The sequence below is a fragment of the Drosophila mauritiana genome, chromosome X (assembly GCF_004382145.1).
Source record: "Drosophila mauritiana strain mau12 chromosome X, ASM438214v1, whole genome shotgun sequence".
NCBI lineage: Eukaryota > Metazoa > Arthropoda > Insecta > Diptera > Drosophilidae > Drosophila > Drosophila mauritiana.
This window is the reverse complement of record NC_046672.1, coordinates 1,449,020-1,466,585: the sequence shown is the minus strand read 5'-3', so window position 1 is coordinate 1,466,585 and position 17,566 is coordinate 1,449,020. Positions and strand designations below refer to the sequence as shown.

Genomic DNA, 17,566 nt, shown 5'->3' with positions numbered 1-17,566 from the left:
CAAAAGGTATTGCGTTGCGTCATTCGCTTGCAGCAGACAGGGATGGGAATGGTATAAAGTCTGATTGCCGACTGACTTACCAAAGATAGATGAAATCATCCGCCGTCCCTCGTTTGAACTGCGAAACTCACCACGATTTTAGCGATGACCCGGGAAAAGTCCGCGCACTTTCATCTATACACTTTCCGCGAAAATTTCGATAGACTGATTCCCGGTGTGACCGCTCTTCATCGGAGTAAAAATACCGAAAAAGTCGGAACGCGTCGCGATTTGGAAAAAAGCCGCTTAACGCGAACGCAACACCGATTCTCTGCATGCCAACGTCGCCAACTTCAACCCGGAAATCGGCCATTTTGTCAAAACTCCCAGCGGCATCTAGACGTAAGTAGTCCGAGCTCCTCCGAAATATTCAGAAATACATGCGAAATGGGACCCGCCTGCGACACGCGACGTCTGAACGCACTCCGGGCTGCCTTCATAATGCAACGACTGTGCCCTAGGCATCTAGGCAAGAAATTCCGCACGCCAGGTCTCCAGATGTGCCGCGGTGCTCCGATGTTGCTCCGAAATGGGTTCCGCCTGGGCGCATCCAACTGCTTGCCGTGATAACTATCTCCACGTGCAGACGTGCCTTTGGCGGCAGGCGCGACACCGGCGAAAACTCGCACGTGGAGCCCCTTTAAGGTTATGTCCACTAACCATATGCGTGTCTCATTCACAGGTCCGTAACTCTTTCCACGTTAACATGTCGGGAGGCTTAGATATTCTGTCCCTCAAGGAGGACGACATCACCAAGATGTTGGTGGCCACCACCCATCTGGGCTCTGAGAACGTCAACTTCCAGATGGAGCAGTACGTGTACAAGCGCCGCGCTGATGGCGTCAACATCCTCAACCTGGGCAAGACCTGGGAGAAGCTGCAGCTGGCGGCCCGCGCCATCGTGGCCATCGATAACCCTTCGGACGTGAGTACAAGTGCAGATTCCATGGCATCATAGTGCGGCGTGGCTAGCGTGATGAGTTTATTACTAATCTTTCGGGTATGAAATTCAATGATTTCAACTTCACTGCTGACCAGCCACGCCTCAACGCCTCGGAGTGATTGTCCCAGTCTCTGATAGACAGCATATTCTAATACACTTGTTTAATGATACTTGTTTCGCAGATCTTCGTCATCTCGTCGCGTCCGATCGGCCAGCGCGCCGTGCTGAAGTTCGCTAAGTACACCGACACCACTCCCATCGCCGGCCGCTTCACGCCCGGTGCCTTCACCAACCAGATCCAGCCTGCTTTCCGCGAGCCGCGTCTGCTGGTGGTGACCGACCCCAACACCGATCACCAGCCCATCATGGAGGCCAGCTACGTGAACATCCCCGTGATTGCCTTCACGAACACCGACTCGCCTCTGCGCTACATCGACATTGCCATTCCATGCAACAACAAGTCGGCCCACTCCATCGGTCTGATGTGGTGGCTGTTGGCCCGCGAGGTGCTCCGCCTGCGTGGCACCATCTCTCGCAGCGTCGAGTGGCCCGTGGTCGTCGATCTGTTCTTCTACCGCGATCCCGAGGAGGCCGAGAAGGAGGAGGCCGCCGCTAAGGAGCTGCTGCCTCCACCCAAGATCGAGGAGGCCGTCGACCACCCGGTCGAGGAGACCACCAACTGGGCCGATGAGGTTGCCGCCGAGACCGTTGGCGGAGTGGAGGACTGGAACGAGGACACCGTCAAGACCTCCTGGGGCAGCGACGGCCAGTTCTAAGGAACCGTCCGGGTCACAGATGGCACTACATCAGCACAGCGTTTTGTTGTCAGACGCCTTTTCAACGGCATAAATAAACAGCTCTGTTTATATCTAAACACCTCGTGTTTCCATTTGCATAGCGTAGTCTTGTATCACGTGCTTATGCACGATTTATTTACTAGTATCGAAGCGATCTAACGCATTTCGCTCTCTCTTTCGCTCTGCTGTGAGCGCCGGAAATTCTGAGAAAATGGTTCCCAATATACTGTTCCAAAGAAATGAGACAAATTTCAACGGATCGCTGCTCAGATTAGAGGGAGACAGGCAGCTCTCACCGTTGCATCTGTCTGCAGAGAAGGACGGACGAATGGCAGTCTTGTTCAATTTACAGTATTAATTTATTGTTTTTTGGGCTTTGTACAAATAGAAAACAGTTAATGATCGCAATTGCAAATTGCTTATGTTGTATACATATCCATATAGTTCAACCTCCCGCCAAACATACGATTTTAGTGGTTCTTATCCGCCAAAAACGGGAACGATATATGCGTAAAAGTAATGTTAATGTTAAGAGACAAAAATTGTGTTAATCTGGTAAAACTATGCATCGGTATAAACACGATTATGTGTAGCATCGACTTCACATCATTTAAATTTGGACAGGGCTATCAAACGTTGGTAGTCGATTGGTTCCGTCGAGCACTATTTAAATGGATTCGGACGAGCCTTGAATGCCGTCATCTTGCGCAGCTCCTTTATCTCCTCCTGCTCGCATCGCTTCCGTTGTTCGTCATGCTGCAATGGCAAAGGCGGAGAGGATTACGGATTAGCATTGAAATATACACATTGGTCGTCGGCGGTCTGGTGCAGTGGAAAGGTGACGAGGAAGTGTTGACTGCTGTATTGCATTCTAATTGCGACTGAACCTCGCGTACGCAACCTTTGTCTCTGGCCACTCGGACAGATGCATGGATGACTGGCCGCCTGACTCATCCAACGCCCGGAGGCAGAAATGGGCTCCCACTGGCCATCTAACCCTATCGGCTGCTCTGTCCCGCTGAGTCACGACGGGATTTTCAAAACGATAAGCCGGCATTTGGACTGGACTGGTGTGTGGCAGGGCAGGGCAGGGCTGGGCTGTTTGTGAGCAGAAATGGGAAACATCCCACATCATCATACCGTTTGTTTGCCAGCGAATAATAGAGCAGCAGCAACCGTCGCAGCCACTTGGCTGATAAGGCTATCGCGCTCAGCGGAATTCGCGGAAAATTTAAAACGAGAAGAATAAAGAATGGAGCCACTGCAAGGTCGCAGTCACGAGCAATGTTCTATTCTAGACTCTCCCAACTTAGAAATTGATTAGCCTCAAATCTTACACGTCCTTTTCTAACGCATGGGTATAATGAAAGATCAGAAATTGGGTCCGAAGGTCTTGCAATAAAGATGACGGGAAGTGTCGTATGTTCAAATGAACAGTGGCTATTTTGGACATGTTCAAGGAGACTTCTTCACGCCGCGATGGGTGTCTACAAGGTATATGGATATGCGTTGTGGGTGGGTGAGAGCTTGCCTGCGATATCTACCATAATCATAATCATTCGCTATGTGGTCCGTTCAACAGTGGCTGCCCGTCGTTGCAACGGCAGCCGGGGGGCTTTGGACGCTCGGTGTCACCTGGGGAGCCTCCAAGCTACCAGTGGTGGCGGAGGAGGGCGAGGTTATCGTCGAGGAGTCTTCGACGGCGGATAGCACGCTGCTGTCCCCGTAGAAGCGCGGCTCGTCGTGCGACTCGCCACCAGGGGAGGCAGTCTCCTCGTCGGAGTCCTCGTCGTTGGAGCTGTCACCGGCCGTTGTGTTGAGCTTGTTGCCGGAAGCAGCACCGGTAGCCGCTGCCGGGTCCTCGCCAGAGCCAAGGGAACTTGGCACGTGCTTCAAGCGCTCGTAGCAGGCGTCGCAGACGCGCAACGCCTTGGTGCTCTGCTGCGGCAGCATGAACTTCTTGGCTGAGCAGCCGGCGCAGACAACCGCGCCGCAGTTGCGGCAGTGATGCCGGCGCTGGATGAAGGTGAACTGCGTCTTCTTGCAGTGCATGCAGACGCTGGCGTCGGTGTCGGGCACCCAGACGGCGGCGTGGTTCTCCACCGGCTTCTTGCCGCTCTTGCGCAGCAGGTCCTCCACGCACTTGTTGATGTGGGCCATCCACTCCTGCTTCTCGGTGCTGGTGGCCGCGAACACCACAAACGACTTGGTGGTGGTGCGGATGTACCAGCCGTTTCTGTACGTTTGGTTGTCGGCAATCGATTCCAGCGACACCTCCTCCAGCGGCATAATATGCTGCTTGTTGTACTTCTTCTTGCCAATCACTATGTTCCCGTACACCAGGATGTCGTTGAACAGGAAGAACTGGCGCGACTTGGGCCGCTTGCGACACATCTTGGTCAGTACGCCCTCGCCCACCAGAACGCGACCTTGCATCGCCAGCGGCACGCCCGAGCTTCCGAAGCAGTTCTCCACGGAGGCGATGCGCCGCGTGTTGGCCTCCGAGTTGACCAGACGGTCCACCATGACGATAATGGGCGGTTGGGCTCGGCTTTGGGTTTGGTTTTTGCTTTTGGTTTGGGCTTAACTTCGATTCGTGTGCGGCGAAAGTTGCTGCTCAGCTAGCTCGATCCGAGTCCGAATCCGAGTCGAAATGTAGCCAACTGTGACGACAGACTGCCTGCTGCACTGGTGTGCGTGCGCTCGCGTCGTGTGTGTATGGTGTGACACTCGGTGCCACTGCTCCTCCAGAAACGTGTGTGTGTGTGTACGTGCGTGCGTCGGTGTGTGTGTGTGTGCGGAATGGGCGCAGCTGTTGCAGGTCCTTGCAAACGGCTTGGAAGTGGGGCGACTGGAGAATCCTGGTTCCGGAATGCAGGGCGACAGCTCCCGCTTTATGCAATGCTCGACGGTTGACTGTAACTGGCTTTTCTACGCCGTCCGAAACGTCATGACTCACTCACACCACAGCAACAAAAACAAACTGGGCTCGCTCCGTCTCGCTCTGCCCACCGCCCGTGTTATTGTTTGTCGAGCGTCGGATTCCCGGCCTGGGCCTGCTGCACTGGCGAACTGGGGCGTTCCTAGATCGTTGCCGTTCGGCCCTTAAATTTGGGTCTAGATTTTGGGCGCAGGAGGGGTTTTGGAGCTGGCAGCAACACTTGGAGAAATACGTTATTTTGCGAGCGCAGTGTGGCCGCTCGCGGATCGCAGCTAAATGCCGGCGCGCTGGTGTTGGAAAACTCCGCGTGTCGGTTGGAACTCACTTTTTGAACTTAACGATGCTTACAGTGAGCCCACGAAGAGAGGTCAATTGCAAATGGTTTATTACATTGGATTAAACAATATATGTATATGTATATGTATGGAAAAATGTAGAAACAACTAAATCATGACTAAATCATCGCGGTCAGTTGCTAAGAAACCTAAACCAGCAGCACACATCACATAAATCACAAAAATGAAATTCCGGCCCTGAACTCGAAAAATATCTGCTTGGGTTTGGAACCAATGCTTAAGGGATACTAGATTTAGTCTTTACCTCCTTCTTCTTCTGCTCCAAGCTGACCTGTACGGCGGCGTCGAACTCGCGCCGATCGCGCACGCGCTGCTCGCTGCGCAGGTGGAAGGGTCTGGAGCGGGTGCCAGCCGGATGCAGTCGCGCCTGGTTGGCCGGGTCATCCTCGTGACGCCGTTCCAAGTTCGACTGGCTGTGTTTGAGCGTCTCGGGCGTGCGCGGAACGGTGATTTTATGGATGACCGCCAGCTCGTTCATGCGCTTGTGCATGGCCTTGAAGTTGGGCATGGGTCGGCTATGGAACTGGCGCGCCTTGCTTTCCTCCTCGGAGCGCCTGCGCATCGCCTGCTGCCGCTTGCTCTCGTACACGTCCTTGAACTGGTATGCCTTGGGGGCGGCGGATGTGGCAGACGCGCCGGCTCCCTCGTGCTCGCGGTGGCGTGGGGGCGACCACTCCAGGCGCAGCTTGGCCCCGACGCCAGGAGGACGCGCTTCCTGGTGGACCAAGTGCTGGTCAGCTTCCGTCATATGCTTCTCATCATCGTCCCCATCCTTGCCCCAGTTGACCGGAACAATTTGTTTGTCGTCGTCCTGCGGCTCTGGGCCGTTGTCAACTGGGAGCACTTGAACCAGCTCCTGGAGCTCTGTTTTGAGCTTGAGTTCTGCCACATCTTGGGGCTCAACTTTGGGCTTGATTGTCAGTGCATCCGTGGACGCCTCTGTCATGTCTTTGGGGGACTCCTTCTTGAGATCCCCAGCACTAATCAGCTTCTCATCGAAGTCACCATCGCGCTGTTCACGGCCGATCTTCTGCGGAGTGGGGCACAGCAGGAGGGGGTTAACATTGCTGAGGCTCCTGTTGTTTTCCTTGTTGGCCCGTCCTGCTGGAAAATGCGGAAAATGGTCAGCAATGGTCGGGGAAAAATGGCGCGTTTTCTCAGCTTGGACGCGGTGGCCTGGATACGCACCGAAAAAGTTTTGGGAGTGATCCAACTGATAGTCACCCACGTTGATGGCGTCCCAGTCGAAGTCCGACTGGCCAAAAGTTGAGTTCGCGTTGTCCATGGCCAGTAAATAGTAAACAAAACCTCAACCGAGAAGTTTCCGCACCGATTCAAAAAAAAAGAAAAACAAAGCAAATCGCGAGCCCGCAAGAAACTCGATAAGTGCAATTCGATGGCGGCGCTTTACAGCACTGCTTTATCTTGCGATACTTATCGATAGCTCTGCGCGCGCAAACTCAATTTAGTGAAAACTATAGCTCAGTGTTATTAAGTAACACGAAATTTGATTGCTGAAAACTAGGATTATAGAAACAGTGGACCATTCGAGCACGGGATACACTCCTGACTTTATATTCTTCGTCGCAGAACAAAGCTTAGGTGCCGTCCCGCGGAAGCTCCGTCCAAAGCCGTTCCATTCCTAAAGTTGCCCGAAGGATTATGTCTCGAGAGTGCTTCGAAGTACCCACGAAATAACCACATTCCCGTGGGAAAGGACACCTGTGCGGCGCACCTGTCGCGCGCGGAAGCGCCTTGAAAGCTGGCGCAAGCTTTGGCTGAAAGCTGCGCCTCGGCAAAGGGACAGCCAGTTGGCGGCCAACGAGCCCTGTAGTCTGTGCTGGGCAGCGCATGGCAACAGGTCGGGCAGCGCACCGCCCACAGGATCCAGTGCGTCGCATCCGCAGCATCCGCACAGCCTCGGAGTCCTCGTGGGCCGATTGTTTTCGTTCAGCAAGCCTCCGCAAGGTGTTTGAAGGTCCCTTTCCCCGCGCGGACGAATTGCGCGCGCGAAAAATAACGGTTGCCCGCCTAGCCAGTCTGGTCCAGTCAGCTGAATCGCAATCCTTCCGGATCCTTGAAGTGACGAGTGGCGTGTCGCCTTGGGCGTTAAAGTCGACGGCGGGCGTCGGAGCAGAAATGCGTGCCGCGCCTCCTGAGCCTGAGCCTCTGCAATTAGCCGGATCCGGTGAACAGGTGAGCTGAGGAACTAAGGGGCTGAGGTGGCGGTGGCTATTTTTAATCGCGAGCCAGAAGCGCGGCAGCTGCAGCTAATTACGGCACTGCGGCCCAGCTTTAATTGGAAGCCGTCCTTGTCCAAGTGCAGCTGGCCGCGCTGAAAGGGCGGAAGGAAGCTGTGAGGACGGCCTTGAGTGGAGGCCTTGTGGTTTGCTCCTAATTGCCATTACTCGGCTTAGCCAACCCCCCTTATGTTGAACACCACCCCCGGAAACGGGAGGCTATTTCTGTTGCTAGGCCCACCTGAGCCTCGCAAGATCTTGCGAATCAATAAAGGTTTAAAATTAACCGTCAGCCGAGTGGGATGGCAATGGCTGTGCGTGCATGCTAATTCGATTTGCCCACCATCCACTGACATTCCGCCTCCCATCTCCCCCTGGGAGACCTGGCGAGCAGCAGAAGGCTGTAACCTATGCGTGCTCCCTATGCGAGACAGCGGATTCGGAAGTGGGGGCCGGAAGCGGGAGACGTGAGACAGCAGCCGGAAACGGGAGGAAATTAGATTACAAGACATCAGCAGGCAGGATTCCATTGAGTGCTGCCGGGATGCGCAGAAGGCGCATAGGGGGCGGGGTCTCAGTTATTACTTCGATCTCTGTTGTTACTTTCCTGTCTCGGAGGTCCTGTTGTCTAGCAACCACTTTAACCGCAGTCAGCGTCCGTAATCCGCTTAGCGCAGGAAGGACGCCAGGCTGCAAAGATACTGCACGTTGCCTTGCCCTGCCCACCGCATCGCATCATTTTGAGCGTTGGCCGTTGGTCTAATTAGCGGGGCAGGGGCAGCCTTCCTGTGCTCCAGCCACTTTCCACTTTTCCACTGCACCTTATCATCTCTCTCTGTTCTGCCGAGCGACATACCGTTGGGCGCTCTTTCAGCGGGAATGCTTAAAATCTCGATCGGCTTGTCCTTTGATGCGGTAGTGTGCGCAAGGGATTCCCCGCCATCCCGACCCATCGAACCCACACCCACACATCGACTCCACACGCCCGAATTTCGCCCGGAACGGGACAGAAAATCAATAAATCGGGATTTAATGAGTTTCAAATATTTGCCACAGTGCGGCGAGCTGTGTGTGTGTGCGTGTGCCTGTGTGTGGTGGGGTGGGTAAGTGGGTCGCATTACGGGGGTGGCAGCTGGCAGTGGGTGGGAGCCACGCTCACGAAGATGCCTCCCGACTTGAGTGCCCCGCCTCCGCTCCTGTCAGCCTAAGCCCGGTCTTACACAAAAGAGGAGGAAGAGTGGCGAGTGGATAGAGAGGCGGGGCAGGAGGCAGGGACTGGTAGCTGGGGGAGAACCATTGCTGGGGAGAACTGTACAGGAACGGGCAGCTCATTCGGTTCCCTGCTTCCAGGCGGACGGGATGCGTCTGCGGTCCTGAACGTGCCAAACGCGCTGCTACGAACGTCCATTATGACGGGCGCCAACATCGACTACGACTACCTGCTCAAGTTCCTCGTCCTGGGCGACTCCGGCGTGGGCAAGACCTGCCTCCTCTACCAGTACACGGATGGCCGGTTCCACACCCAGTTCATCTCCACCGTGGGCATCGACTTCCGCGAGAAGCGGCTGGTAAGTGCAAGCGGCTATTCATCCTCTGATCTCTTTCACGTGACTCACCTAACTTAAACCACACAATTCTGCTGGATTCGGTTTGAGAGTCGTATCACGAGGGTTTTGCTACCACATCACTTCCGAACCCTAGTGATCCGTCACCTTTACTGCATCCTGCAGCTGTACAACTCCCGCGGACGCCGCCACCGCATCCACCTGCAGATCTGGGACACCGCCGGACAGGAGCGCTTCCGTTCGCTAACCACGGCGTTCTACCGCGACGCCATGGGCTTCCTGCTCATCTTCGACCTGACCAGCGAGAAGAGCTTCCTGGAGACGGCCAACTGGCTGTCGCAGCTGCGGACTCACGCCTACTCCGAGGACCCCGACGTGGTCCTCTGCGGCAACAAGTGCGACCTGCTGCAGCTGCGCGTGGTGAGTCGCGACCAGGTGGCGGCCCTTTGCCGACGCTACCGGCTGCCGTACATCGAGACGAGCGCCTGCACCGGGGCCAACGTCAAGGAGGCCGTGGAGCTTCTGGTGGGCCGCGTCATGGAGCGGATCGAGAACGCGGCCTGCAACCGCGAGTTCTCCCTGCTACTGACCCAGTCGCGGTGCCTGCCGAACATCGCCTACGGCCAGCCGGAGGACCTGGTGCGACTCCACGACCGGCGGGAGGAGCCCTGCTCGCGGCGCAACTGCCGCAACTGCTAGGTGCCATGCCCGTGGCCAAGTCACCCTGCTTTGTTCCTTGACTCATGTTTCCGAATCTAAGTGTGTTTCGCTGTAAATAAATGTTGATTGTTGAGTGGAAAGCGTTTCATTGCACGACAAGATACGAAGAGGTCGTAATAATTATCCGACTCTTCCGAAACCGCCCAGATTTGTAGATAACTGATAGCTGCGGGATGGCATTCGAGGTAACAAAAGTGATTCGATTGATACTACATACATAGGTTTGCATACGGTAGCTATCAGATTCGGAGCTGTCGCCGCTACATTGTACGTGTATGTGTATTAGGAATATTTAGTTTAGAACATAGTTACTACATAGACTAAAGCACCGGCAGGTATTCCGAAATGGTGGCTATAGCCACGACCCCGAGCACCGCATCAGCAGGGGCAGGAGTAGGAGCAGTCTGGTAGCCAGCCTGGTGTAGGGAGCCCTGCTGCGTCCCTCTATCCACTGGCGGTAGTACTCCACGTCCACGTAGACACCCGGCAGTCCCGGCTCTGCGCATCCGTAGCCCCAGGAGACCACACCCACCAGACGGCCCTCGTGCACCAGCGGTCCGCCGGAGTCGCCTTGGCAGGAATCGGTGCCGCCCTGCAGGCGTCCTGCGCACATCATCCCGGGCAGCAGGCCGGACCTGTAGATCATGCGGCAGGTCTGGTGCCGGATGGTGCTCACGTTTGCCGTCAGCAGGATGTTGGACAGGGAGCTCTGGGAAAGAGTCAGATAAGCTGCGTGCTCAATGGCTTTCCTACAGCTCCACAAATCCGACTCACCTGCTCCGTACGACCCCAACCGGCCACCTGGCACAGCTTGCCGGGGGGCGTGACCTGGCCAGCCAGCTGGATGGGGGCCACAGTGAGGTGGACACCACTGCCTGGAGACATCGGCAGCCCGGTGCGCAGAAAGAGGATGCCCACGTCGTCACGCATGCTGTCCGGGCTGAAGGTGTGCATGTAGGCCATGGAACTCACCTGGGACACGATGGTGCCATTGCGGTGCTCGAAGCGATTAAGCGTGCCCAGGACCACGACGAACTCGCTGGCCCGTCGAAAGCGCTTTCTCTGATTGCTGCTGGCATGAGTCCGATCAGAAGGGAGCGGTCACCCCATGGTGGGATCACTACTCACTTGTACAGGCAGTGGGCTGCGGTCAGGACCTTTCTGGGCGCGATCAGCGCCCCGCCGCAGATATGGCCGCTTCCGAAGTTGTTGTCGTGTCGGAGAAGGCGGATGGAGACCAGATGGCGCGTCTCGTCCGCCCTGGCCACACTTCCATTGATGATGCGCGGCTGCTGATTCTCCTGAAGCCAGCGGTCCGCCGCCGCGCAGGCGAGGAGGAACCAGAACAGAATGTAGCTGCAGCCGAGCAGGCCAAACCGAGTCATCGCAGTAAATGTGAGAAGAAACAGAGCGCACGAAACTCACTGAATCGAGGTGTCGAGTCTGGGAGCCAGCAGCCCAAACTAACAATTGGCAATCAGCGGAGGCGCTATCAGTTCGATAAGGAAAACATAAACATATTAGGAGTAGATCACATCCGCACCTCATCACCAGGAACATGTAGTTGGGGGTAAAGGAGGGGAAACCAGGGCGGAGATGATCAATCTGATCAGCACGTTTAGCTTCGCAAGTTTAAATAATTCATTTAATTCAATGTTGATATGTCTCTACACCAGTTTGCTTATAAAAGGTGGAATACGGTCTAAAAATTGAAGCTGTAAACATTTTTGAGCCTACATAAAAAGTATAATGGTAGATGTGTAAAAATTTAGTGGATCTTTTTGGTCGCACTGATCTTACGTTTAGCTGTACGTGCTATTTAATACAATTACAAACGGATACGAGCCGAGCTCAGTTGGGTCGGCGTGTTAAATGATCGATGTTAAAGGCACTTTGGACGGCGTCGGTTGCGCAGATTCGAGGCACGAGATTGCGTCTGAAAACTTAAGCTAAGATCCAATCGGAACGGAATGTATGGGAGTCGCGCGGACAGCTGTTATATGTAGCCCTGCAGGCTGCGCGACTGGCTGTGGTGGTGGCGCGGCGGCTGGTAGCCCGGCTCCTGCATCTCCATTTGCATTACCAGGTTCTTCTGCTCGCCGCGGGTGTCGTAGGCTTGCCGGGCCTCGCGCTGCAGGATCAGAGCGGCTAGACCAAGCAGCATGAAGGTGACAACGGCCAGGGCGTAGGACCAGCCCAGCACGTTGAACTTGGGGTACATCATCCAGTCACGGCGGTAGGCGCAGCCCCCGAAGATGCACACGGCCAAAAACATGAACAGAGCTGTGGGAGATCGCTGTTTAGCTAGTACTTATTGGGCGGGAGGCGAATACATACATGAGATGGCGGTGCCCATGTAGGAGAGGCGGACGAGCAGCCACTCGTACTGCAAAACGGCCTTAAGAGGCAGTCGGATGATGGTAAGCGAGAGCAGGGCCAGCACAAGGAACACGATGATGAAGGACATGGTCACGAAGCCCTGCACCGCCATGAGCCAGCCGGGCAGCAGATACTCACGGATAACATAGTATTCCTGAGCGAGTGGGAGAAAATCAGGACAAGGATAAAAACCTGCCAGTTTGCTGTACTCACGTGCGAGAAGATGTTGTGGCAGCCGGTGAACTGCTTGGGGAACGCATACTTGGGGTACACGAAGTCCTTAAAGCAGTACTGCCACAGGCCCATGTTCTTGAAGCTAGCCCTCGTCTCCTCGTAGGACTCGATCCAGTACGGCGAGCAGAAGGTCATCATCAGCACGAAAAAGCTGGCGAATGTAACTATGGCGCCGAAGACCACGCCATCTGGGAAGGGAATTGGGCATTGAAAGTCCATTTTGCATACAAATGCAGATCGGCCCGCATGCTCGAGTGCGTCACTTACTGGTGGCCCGCGGATAGTCGCCCTTCTCGACGCCCGAGTCCGTGGTGTCCTGCGACTGTTGCTTGTTAAGTTCACGCATGCTGCTGTCCTGGTTCTCGAAGGGATCGCAGTTGGAACAGAGGAGTTTCTTTTCTGGGGATTGTCAGTAAACAAATACAACGCACACACCCAAAAAAAGCAGCAACAACTAGGTGGGGCTAGCGATGGGACAGTGTCGATAGGAAATGCGGTGGGGCTCGGTCGATATACCGCGATTTATTTAAAAATAACTTTTTATTAAATTTATTACTTTAGGCTTGTTACTCTTTGGAAAGAGGGACCATTTTGCATAATGCTGTTTAAATATTAAACAAACCCATGCACAATCGATATTTTTTCACCCCTAGGTGAGTCAGTGTGACCAGTGCGTGGTGCAAAATACCGTTCTTAGCATTTCATTTCTTTCATTTCGTTCACTATTTACTATTTTATTTAATGCTTTTAAAGAAATACGATCATGTGCATCAAATGGCCCCGTCCACCTCGTGGTGCTCCAGGTGCTTCATGTAGGCCAAAAAGCAGGTCCAGCACAGGCTGCACGCGCTGATGAATGGCACCCGGTTGCGCTCGGGGATCAGGGTGAAGTTGATGGTGGCCACCAGTGGCCATACGGACAGAGCCACCTGCAAGAGCAATGGAACTGGTGGGTTAGACGGCCGCTCTCCCTGGAACCCCACAGAAAGTACCTTGTACGTGGGCAGGAATTTTTTGCCGACCTCGGCTACCGCCTGTTCCACCGTCTTGGACTCCAGGAGGCTCATGATAAAGTAGAAGCAGGTCATTGCGCCTGGGGTGTACGAAATCGTTTCCACCGCTGCCTTAATGACGCCCGTCCTCAACGATGTCTGCGGCCACATGGCGCTGGAAATCTGCAGAACAATCGGAATGGGAGTAGACATAAGCAGCAGCCATGTAAACGGTCACTAACCTTGACCCATCCGTAGAGGGTAGGAGCAACAAATAGGCCACCGTACATGCTGAACCGGAGCACGCGCCACCAGTCGTAGGTGCCTGTAAGATGAAGACAAGAGGGAGAAGGAAGCTAGCTGCTCGAAAGATTGCCGACTCACCCCAGCGCCTGCCCTCAACTGTTTGCTGGATGAGGCTGCCCGTGGGCCAGATCAGGCTGTACGATATCATGCCGCGCACAATCGGGTAGCGGGTGACGAACACCTTGAAGTTTTGCCACAAAAGTGGGCCCGCCATCGCAATCTCGGCCCTGCGGAGTCACAATCGCGCGGTTGGCATCTCATTAGCATGGCTAATAATTCAGGCCCACAACTGCATGGCCAGCTCTACCCACATAAAACCCACTAGCGAATACGGGCCCCAATATCCCATAAATTGCCCTGTTCTACCTGTGCACCGTGCACATAGATGGCCGTCATGGCTTCGATCGCAAGGCTCGCACTATTCTACACGGCAACCTTCCTTTTAGCAGAAGCCTCTGGCGAGGATGGAAAAATCGTCAACGGCACTGCAGCTGGCCCGGGGGAGTTTCCCTTTGTGGTCTCGCTGCGACGCGCGAAGAGCGGCCGTCACTCCTGCGGCGCTACGCTGCTTAACCCGTACTGGGTCCTGACAGCCGCCCACTGCGTGCGGGGCTCCTCGCCCGAGCAGATTGATCTGCAGTACGGCAGCCAGATGCTGGCGCGAAACTCTAGCCAGGTGGCCCGCGTGGCCGCCATCTTCGTCCATCCACGGTACGAGCCAGAGGACAAGTACGTCAACGACATCGCCTTGTTGCAGCTAGCGCAGTCCGTCGCTTTGAGCAAGTTTGTTCAGCCGGTACGTCTGCCAGAGCCTCGGCAAGTCACGCCCGGAAACGCCAGTGCTGTCCTCGCGGGCTGGGGATTGAATGCGGTAAGAAAGAGCGTCATTCTTCCTTCAGACTCCTTGACTATCGACTAACCCGTTCAATTGTAGACGGGCGGCGTGGTCCAGCAGCATCTGCAGAAGGTCAAACTGCAAGTGTTCAGCGATACGGAATGCAGCGAGCGCCATCAGACCCAGCTGCACGACAGCCAGATCTGTGCAGGATTGCCCGAAGGTGGAAAAGGCCAGTGCAGTGGCGACTCCGGCGGCCCGCTGCTCCTTACTGACTCCGACACCCAGGTGGGCATTGTTTCTTGGAGCATCAAGCCCTGTGCACGGCCACCGTTTCCGGGCGTCTTCACCGAGGTGTCGGCCTACGTGGACTGGATTGTGGAGACGGTAAATAGCTGCTCGCCCCCGTCGTCGCTTTGGGTGGGCCAGCTAATTGTGGGACGATCCCCGCCTAGCCTAAGCAGCTAATGGATTTAACAGGCCCCATTAAAATACCGACTCACATACGCTAACGCTATCTAATTCAACAATTGGCCTAACAATTGGGACTCATAAAAGGTAACAGATACGACACAGGTAACTATGTACAAGGCAGAACCGCGGAATCCGACTGCTCCTCGTGGCGCGTCTTCATGTACGCCAGGAAAATGGTCCACATCAGGCTGCAAATGCTTACGAACACCACGCGGTTGTGCTCCGGCACCAGCGAGAAGTTAATGGTCTGCAGAATAGGCCAGATGCACACGCCGACCTGGAGGGTTAGTAATGAGTTGGATGTGAGCGAGGGGAGTAGCAAGCAGCGGGATAGGCATTACCTTGTACGTGGGCGCCGCCTTCTCCTTCGTTTCTTCCACGGCCTGGCTGAAGGTCTTCAGCTCCAGCAAGCTCATTCCCATGAAAAAGCTTACGCAAGCGAAGGGTCCGTAGGAAAGCTGTTCCGTGATGGCCTGCAAATAGGCGGTTGAGCTTCGTCCGCTGCGGCTGAGCCGGATTCAGTCTGAGCCCTTACCTTAACGATGCCCGTGCGCAGATTGGTCTGCGGCCACATGGCGCTGGTGAGCCGCACCCAGCCGTACAGAGTGGGCGCCACGTACAGAGCTCCAAACAAGCTGAAACGGAGCGCCCTGGCCCAGTCGTACTCGCCTGCGGGTCGTCGTCGTTGAGGGAAGAGGTTGCGCATGAAGAGCAGGACACGGTTATGGATGCGAGTGGTGCAGGTTAATTACTTACGCAGCTTGCGACCCTCCATCGCCTGCTGGATCAGGCTGCCCGCGGGCCACATGACCGCGTACGTGAGCGCGCCCTTGGCCATGGGATGCAGCTTGCTCCCTCGTCGCCACTGACCCAGCGAGGCCTGCAGCAGCTTGACGGCCGCAGGCACCATCACTTATGCTGCCCGGAAGGAGACATGGAGAAGGGTAACGGGCGGGTCTTAGATTATTGCTCAACCTAAACCAAAACAACGACAGCAACGACGACGAAGGGGAGACCGGCCTTTCTAGCAATATTCGAAGGTCATTTTATGCGCGCGGCGGGGACAGGAGCTGGCCATGGTAATTAATATGAAGGGTACTTGCTGTGATCTGTGCTCTCTGGTATGTAGCCTGTGGCTATGGGGTTTCGATATCGCTATGGGCTGTTCGCCTGCGCCGAATGCCGCACTGAAACTGCACGATGAGTGGGATGAGTGCAGTTTGCGAATGCTAAATTCGAACATGGCAGTCGCGGGATGCACAAATATTAGGCTTCGCGAGCATTTCTTTGCGCCGATCTTGACCCTCAGCCGAGCGAGAGGCACCAACACCATGTGCATGCCGCTCACGGGAGGGACGAGTGCGGCACACACTGGGCTCTTGTCAGGCACGAGACTGAGTATTTATATACATATATATGGCGTGAGGGGTGGGGGGTGGGGGGTGGTGGTGGATGCGGAGACATTCCCGAATTACGAAATTCATTCTAGGAATTTGGTCGAGCAGTGAACTATGTACGAAGCACCCCAGTGACCCTCAATCAGCCCCTGGATTTCCTCTCACGCCACGAGAGAGGAAGTGTTTTTGCAAGGACTTTACGTAACGAGGCAGGCGTGCGGCTGCGGGTGCAGGAGGGGGAGGCTCGCCATTGATGAATGAAGAATAACGGCACGTTTGGCTCTCCCGCGCCAGTCACTACGCAAACACCTTACGTCGCTCGTAAACGATAGCGTGACCGAGCAGATCGTGCCGCCCGTCGCCCCTCCATCATCGTTTCTGTTGTTGCTGCCCGGTGAGTGGTGAGTTAGTTAGTTACTTGCTTTCGTAGTGCGTTCCAGACGGGGTAGATGCGTCCAGACGGCGGGGAAGGGGCCTGGGTTCAGCTTGGGATTAGCTAGTCTAACTTAATGTAATCTAGTTTGTACTGTGGTCACGCACGGCGTCCGCATCTCGCGCCCTCCTCCGTTCGCTGGGCTTCCGTATCTCGTATCTGACTGAGGCAACCAGACGGCCCCAAAGCGCCAGAACGCCAATACGAAATGTTTTGCACAGTCAGCTGTTTGAGATTAGCGAGCGAAGCTTTTGCGCAGCTTTTTACAGCCGCTTTTTTAAAGACCCATAATAGCAGGTGCCATATGGAAATCGTTGGGGATCATAGTGCAAATGGTAATCGATTTGCATTCAAGCGCGGATTACTGATTCGTCTTATCCTGATTTCCTGTCAGTTTCTTGTTCACCACAACGTAAATAACAGCCCCATCATGAAGTGTCATACCTCATTGCACTCGCAATAAAAATTGCAATCGAATGGCATTCCAGGCTGGAAATGAAAAATTTTTGACATTTTTCTCAAAATTTCTTGATGTTTCCCCTTATCAAAACAAAAACATTTTGGAAAAAAAATAATTTTTTCAAAATCAGCAGGAAAGTAATATGGGTCGTTAGTTGGGATTGTAAGCTGAACAAAACTGTAATTATTTTGACTGTGTAACGTTTTTTGGCCAAGTTATAATGTAACGCCCTCGCAATGAAGCTTCTTGTTTTCTAATCCTGATTTTGTAACCAAAAATAATCAGTATTTTGCCCACAGCAACTAAAATAATGTTCCAAATATAAAATACCATACCTCGTTGGACTCGCAATAAAATTTGCAATCGAGTGGCATTCCAGATAGAAAAATAAAAATTTTAGACATTTTTCGCAAAATTTCTTGATAAAAAATAAAAATTGGCAAATTTTGGAAACA

At 54.4% G+C, this 17,566-nt stretch overlaps 9 protein-coding genes, 1 long non-coding RNA gene and 1 other non-coding gene across 19 annotated transcripts in view; 4 read left to right on the top strand and 7 right to left on the bottom strand.

The window, feature by feature from the left end:
- Positions 1-177, bottom strand: part of LOC117146521 — a 28,721-nt gene extending 28,544 nt beyond the window's left edge. For both annotated transcript variants that reach the window (XR_004459808.1, XR_004459809.1), the window contains exon 1: positions 81-177. This is a non-coding gene — a long non-coding RNA (uncharacterized LOC117146521). The remainder of the gene's footprint in view (positions 1-80) is intronic.
- A 98-nt stretch (positions 178-275) lies between these two features.
- LOC117146517 (40S ribosomal protein SA) lies at positions 276-1,856 on the top strand. The gene is made up of 3 exons (XM_033312784.1): positions 276-381; positions 722-964; positions 1,165-1,856. Exons 2-3 carry the CDS (start codon positions 746-748, stop codon positions 1,756-1,758), a joined length of 813 nt encoding a protein of 270 aa, XP_033168675.1. The 5' UTR covers positions 276-381; positions 722-745; the 3' UTR covers positions 1,759-1,856.
- LOC117148975 lies at positions 1,046-1,141 on the top strand. Its single transcript, XR_004459976.1, has one exon. It is a non-coding gene; the product is annotated as a small nucleolar RNA snoM1 (small nucleolar RNA).
- Positions 1,857-2,119: 263 nt separating the features above from the next.
- LOC117147203 lies at positions 2,120-6,452 on the bottom strand. Of its 2 annotated transcripts, none has more exons than XM_033314014.1 (3): positions 6,265-6,452; positions 5,321-6,180; positions 2,120-2,535 (listed from the first exon to the last, which is right to left on the bottom strand). In XM_033314014.1, exons 1-3 carry the CDS (start codon positions 6,359-6,361, stop codon positions 2,443-2,445), a joined length of 1,050 nt encoding a protein of 349 aa, XP_033169905.1. In that variant the 5' UTR covers positions 6,362-6,452; the 3' UTR covers positions 2,120-2,442. The 2 variants fall into 2 exon arrangements, with proteins under 2 accessions (XP_033169905.1, XP_033169906.1); XM_033314015.1 differs by having other exon boundaries at positions 5,321-6,177.
- Positions 2,446-4,999, bottom strand: LOC117147204 (pleckstrin homology domain-containing family F member 1 homolog). Of its 2 annotated transcripts, none has more exons than XM_033314016.1 (2): positions 3,324-4,998; positions 2,446-2,535 (listed from the first exon to the last, which is right to left on the bottom strand). In XM_033314016.1, exon 1 carries the CDS (start codon positions 4,303-4,305, stop codon positions 3,355-3,357), a length of 951 nt encoding a protein of 316 aa, XP_033169907.1. In that variant the 5' UTR covers positions 4,306-4,998; the 3' UTR covers positions 2,446-2,535; positions 3,324-3,354. The 2 variants fall into 2 exon arrangements, with proteins under 2 accessions (XP_033169907.1, XP_033169908.1); XM_033314017.1 differs by having other exon boundaries at positions 2,452-2,535; positions 3,311-4,999.
- A 12-nt stretch (positions 6,453-6,464) lies between the features above and the next one.
- On the top strand, positions 6,465-9,674 carry LOC117147205 (ras-related protein Rab-27A). 2 transcript variants are annotated; one of them, XM_033314019.1, is made up of 3 exons: positions 6,465-7,272; positions 8,765-8,884; positions 9,047-9,674. In XM_033314019.1, exons 1-3 carry the CDS (start codon positions 6,928-6,930, stop codon positions 9,578-9,580), a joined length of 999 nt encoding a protein of 332 aa, XP_033169910.1. In that variant the 5' UTR covers positions 6,465-6,927; the 3' UTR covers positions 9,581-9,674. The 2 variants fall into 2 exon arrangements, with proteins under 2 accessions (XP_033169910.1, XP_033169909.1); XM_033314018.1 differs by having other exon boundaries at positions 8,667-8,884.
- Positions 9,675-9,799: 125 nt separating this feature from the next.
- Positions 9,800-11,167, bottom strand: LOC117148048 (trypsin alpha-3). The gene is made up of 3 exons (XM_033315233.1): positions 10,730-11,167; positions 10,376-10,670; positions 9,800-10,310 (listed from the first exon to the last, which is right to left on the bottom strand). Exons 1-3 carry the CDS (start codon positions 10,984-10,986, stop codon positions 9,954-9,956), a joined length of 909 nt encoding a protein of 302 aa, XP_033171124.1. The 5' UTR covers positions 10,987-11,167; the 3' UTR covers positions 9,800-9,953.
- Positions 11,168-11,228: 61 nt separating this feature from the next.
- Positions 11,229-12,695, bottom strand: LOC117148049. The gene is made up of 4 exons (XM_033315234.1): positions 12,482-12,695; positions 12,194-12,402; positions 11,939-12,134; positions 11,229-11,884 (listed from the first exon to the last, which is right to left on the bottom strand). Exons 1-4 carry the CDS (start codon positions 12,558-12,560, stop codon positions 11,598-11,600), a joined length of 771 nt encoding a protein of 256 aa, XP_033171125.1. The 5' UTR covers positions 12,561-12,695; the 3' UTR covers positions 11,229-11,597.
- A 245-nt stretch (positions 12,696-12,940) lies between these two features.
- Positions 12,941-16,630, bottom strand: LOC117147789 (protein sym1). Of its 2 annotated transcripts, XM_033314831.1 has the most exons (5): positions 15,925-16,630; positions 13,591-13,739; positions 13,449-13,531; positions 13,207-13,389; positions 12,941-13,143 (listed from the first exon to the last, which is right to left on the bottom strand). In XM_033314831.1, the coding sequence occupies exons 1-5, from the start codon at positions 16,158-16,160 to the stop codon at positions 12,985-12,987; spliced, it is 810 nt and encodes a 269-aa protein (XP_033170722.1). In that variant the 5' UTR covers positions 16,161-16,630; the 3' UTR covers positions 12,941-12,984. The 2 variants fall into 2 exon arrangements, with proteins under 2 accessions (XP_033170722.1, XP_033170721.1); XM_033314830.1 differs by having other exon boundaries at positions 12,941-13,389.
- On the top strand, positions 13,876-14,859 carry LOC117147791 (trypsin-1). Its single transcript, XM_033314832.1, has 2 exons — positions 13,876-14,383; positions 14,447-14,859. Exons 1-2 carry the CDS (start codon positions 13,898-13,900, stop codon positions 14,813-14,815), a joined length of 855 nt encoding a protein of 284 aa, XP_033170723.1. The 5' UTR covers positions 13,876-13,897; the 3' UTR covers positions 14,816-14,859.
- Positions 14,852-16,857, bottom strand: LOC117147792 (mpv17-like protein). Of its 4 annotated transcripts, none has more exons than XM_033314836.1 (5): positions 16,637-16,857; positions 15,578-15,743; positions 15,357-15,490; positions 15,163-15,294; positions 14,928-15,098 (listed from the first exon to the last, which is right to left on the bottom strand). In XM_033314836.1, exons 2-5 carry the CDS (start codon positions 15,729-15,731, stop codon positions 14,928-14,930), a joined length of 591 nt encoding a protein of 196 aa, XP_033170727.1. In that variant the 5' UTR covers positions 15,732-15,743; positions 16,637-16,857. The 4 variants fall into 4 exon arrangements, with proteins under 4 accessions (XP_033170728.1, XP_033170727.1, XP_033170724.1 ...); XM_033314833.1 differs by having other exon boundaries at positions 15,578-15,739; positions 16,637-16,856; XM_033314834.1 differs by having other exon boundaries at positions 15,578-15,739; positions 16,641-16,856.
- Between the last annotated feature and the right edge of the window lie 709 nt (positions 16,858-17,566).

Bases quoted from the DNA above. Each gene is read 5' to 3' on its own strand.
- LOC117147203 (XM_033314014.1), bottom strand. From the start codon at position 6,361: ATGGACAACGCGAACTCAACTTTTGGCCAGTCGGACTTCGACTGGGAC. The intron at 6,181-6,264 runs GTGCGTATCCAG...CGCATTTTCCAG, and splicing joins TCACTCCCAAAACTTTTTCG to CAGGACGGGCCAACAAGGAA. The intron at 2,536-5,320 runs GTAAAGACTAAA...TTGCCATTGCAG, and splicing joins TGGAGCAGAAGAAGAAGGAG to CATGACGAACAACGGAAGCG.
- LOC117147789 (XM_033314830.1), bottom strand. From the start codon at position 16,160: ATGCACATGGTGTTGGTGCCTCTCGCTCGGCTGAGGGTCAAGATCGGC. The intron at 13,740-15,924 runs GCAAGTACCCTT...GTGACTCCGCAG, and splicing joins ACCAGAGAGCACAGATCACA to GGCCGAGATTGCGATGGCGG. The intron at 13,532-13,590 runs GTGAGTCGGCAA...TTCATCTTACAG, and splicing joins AGTTGAGGGCAGGCGCTGGG to GCACCTACGACTGGTGGCGC.
- LOC117147791 (XM_033314832.1), top strand. From the start codon at position 13,898: ATGGCCGTCATGGCTTCGATCGCAAGGCTCGCACTATTCTACACGGCA. The intron at 14,384-14,446 runs GTAAGAAAGAGC...GTTCAATTGTAG, and splicing joins CGGGCTGGGGATTGAATGCG to ACGGGCGGCGTGGTCCAGCA.
- LOC117148049 (XM_033315234.1), bottom strand. From the start codon at position 12,560: ATGCGTGAACTTAACAAGCAACAGTCGCAGGACACCACGGACTCGGGC. The intron at 12,403-12,481 runs GTAAGTGACGCA...TTCCCTTCCCAG, and splicing joins CGACTATCCGCGGGCCACCA to ATGGCGTGGTCTTCGGCGCC. The intron at 12,135-12,193 runs GTGAGTACAGCA...CCACTCGCTCAG, and splicing joins GCCACAACATCTTCTCGCAC to GAATACTATGTTATCCGTGA.
- LOC117147204 (XM_033314017.1), bottom strand. From the start codon at position 4,305: ATGGTGGACCGTCTGGTCAACTCGGAGGCCAACACGCGGCGCATCGCC.
- LOC117148048 (XM_033315233.1), bottom strand. From the start codon at position 10,986: ATGACTCGGTTTGGCCTGCTCGGCTGCAGCTACATTCTGTTCTGGTTC. The intron at 10,671-10,729 runs GTGAGTAGTGAT...TCATGCCAGCAG, and splicing joins GCAGCCCACTGCCTGTACAA to CAATCAGAGAAAGCGCTTTC. The intron at 10,311-10,375 runs GTGAGTCGGATT...ACTCTTTCCCAG, and splicing joins GTTGGGGTCGTACGGAGCAG to AGCTCCCTGTCCAACATCCT.
- LOC117146517 (XM_033312784.1), top strand. From the start codon at position 746: ATGTCGGGAGGCTTAGATATTCTGTCCCTCAAGGAGGACGACATCACC. The intron at 965-1,164 runs GTGAGTACAAGT...CTTGTTTCGCAG, and splicing joins CCATCGATAACCCTTCGGAC to ATCTTCGTCATCTCGTCGCG.
- LOC117147792 (XM_033314836.1), bottom strand. From the start codon at position 15,731: ATGGTGCCTGCGGCCGTCAAGCTGCTGCAGGCCTCGCTGGGTCAGTGG. The intron at 15,491-15,577 runs GTAAGTAATTAA...GACGACCCGCAG, and splicing joins GATGGAGGGTCGCAAGCTGC to GCGAGTACGACTGGGCCAGG. The intron at 15,295-15,356 runs GTAAGGGCTCAG...GCCTATTTGCAG, and splicing joins TGCGCACGGGCATCGTTAAG to GCCATCACGGAACAGCTTTC.
- LOC117147205 (XM_033314019.1), top strand. From the start codon at position 6,928: ATGGCAACAGGTCGGGCAGCGCACCGCCCACAGGATCCAGTGCGTCGC. The intron at 7,273-8,764 runs GTGAGCTGAGGA...TACCTGCTCAAG, and splicing joins TAGCCGGATCCGGTGAACAG to TTCCTCGTCCTGGGCGACTC. The intron at 8,885-9,046 runs GTAAGTGCAAGC...TGCATCCTGCAG, and splicing joins ACTTCCGCGAGAAGCGGCTG to CTGTACAACTCCCGCGGACG.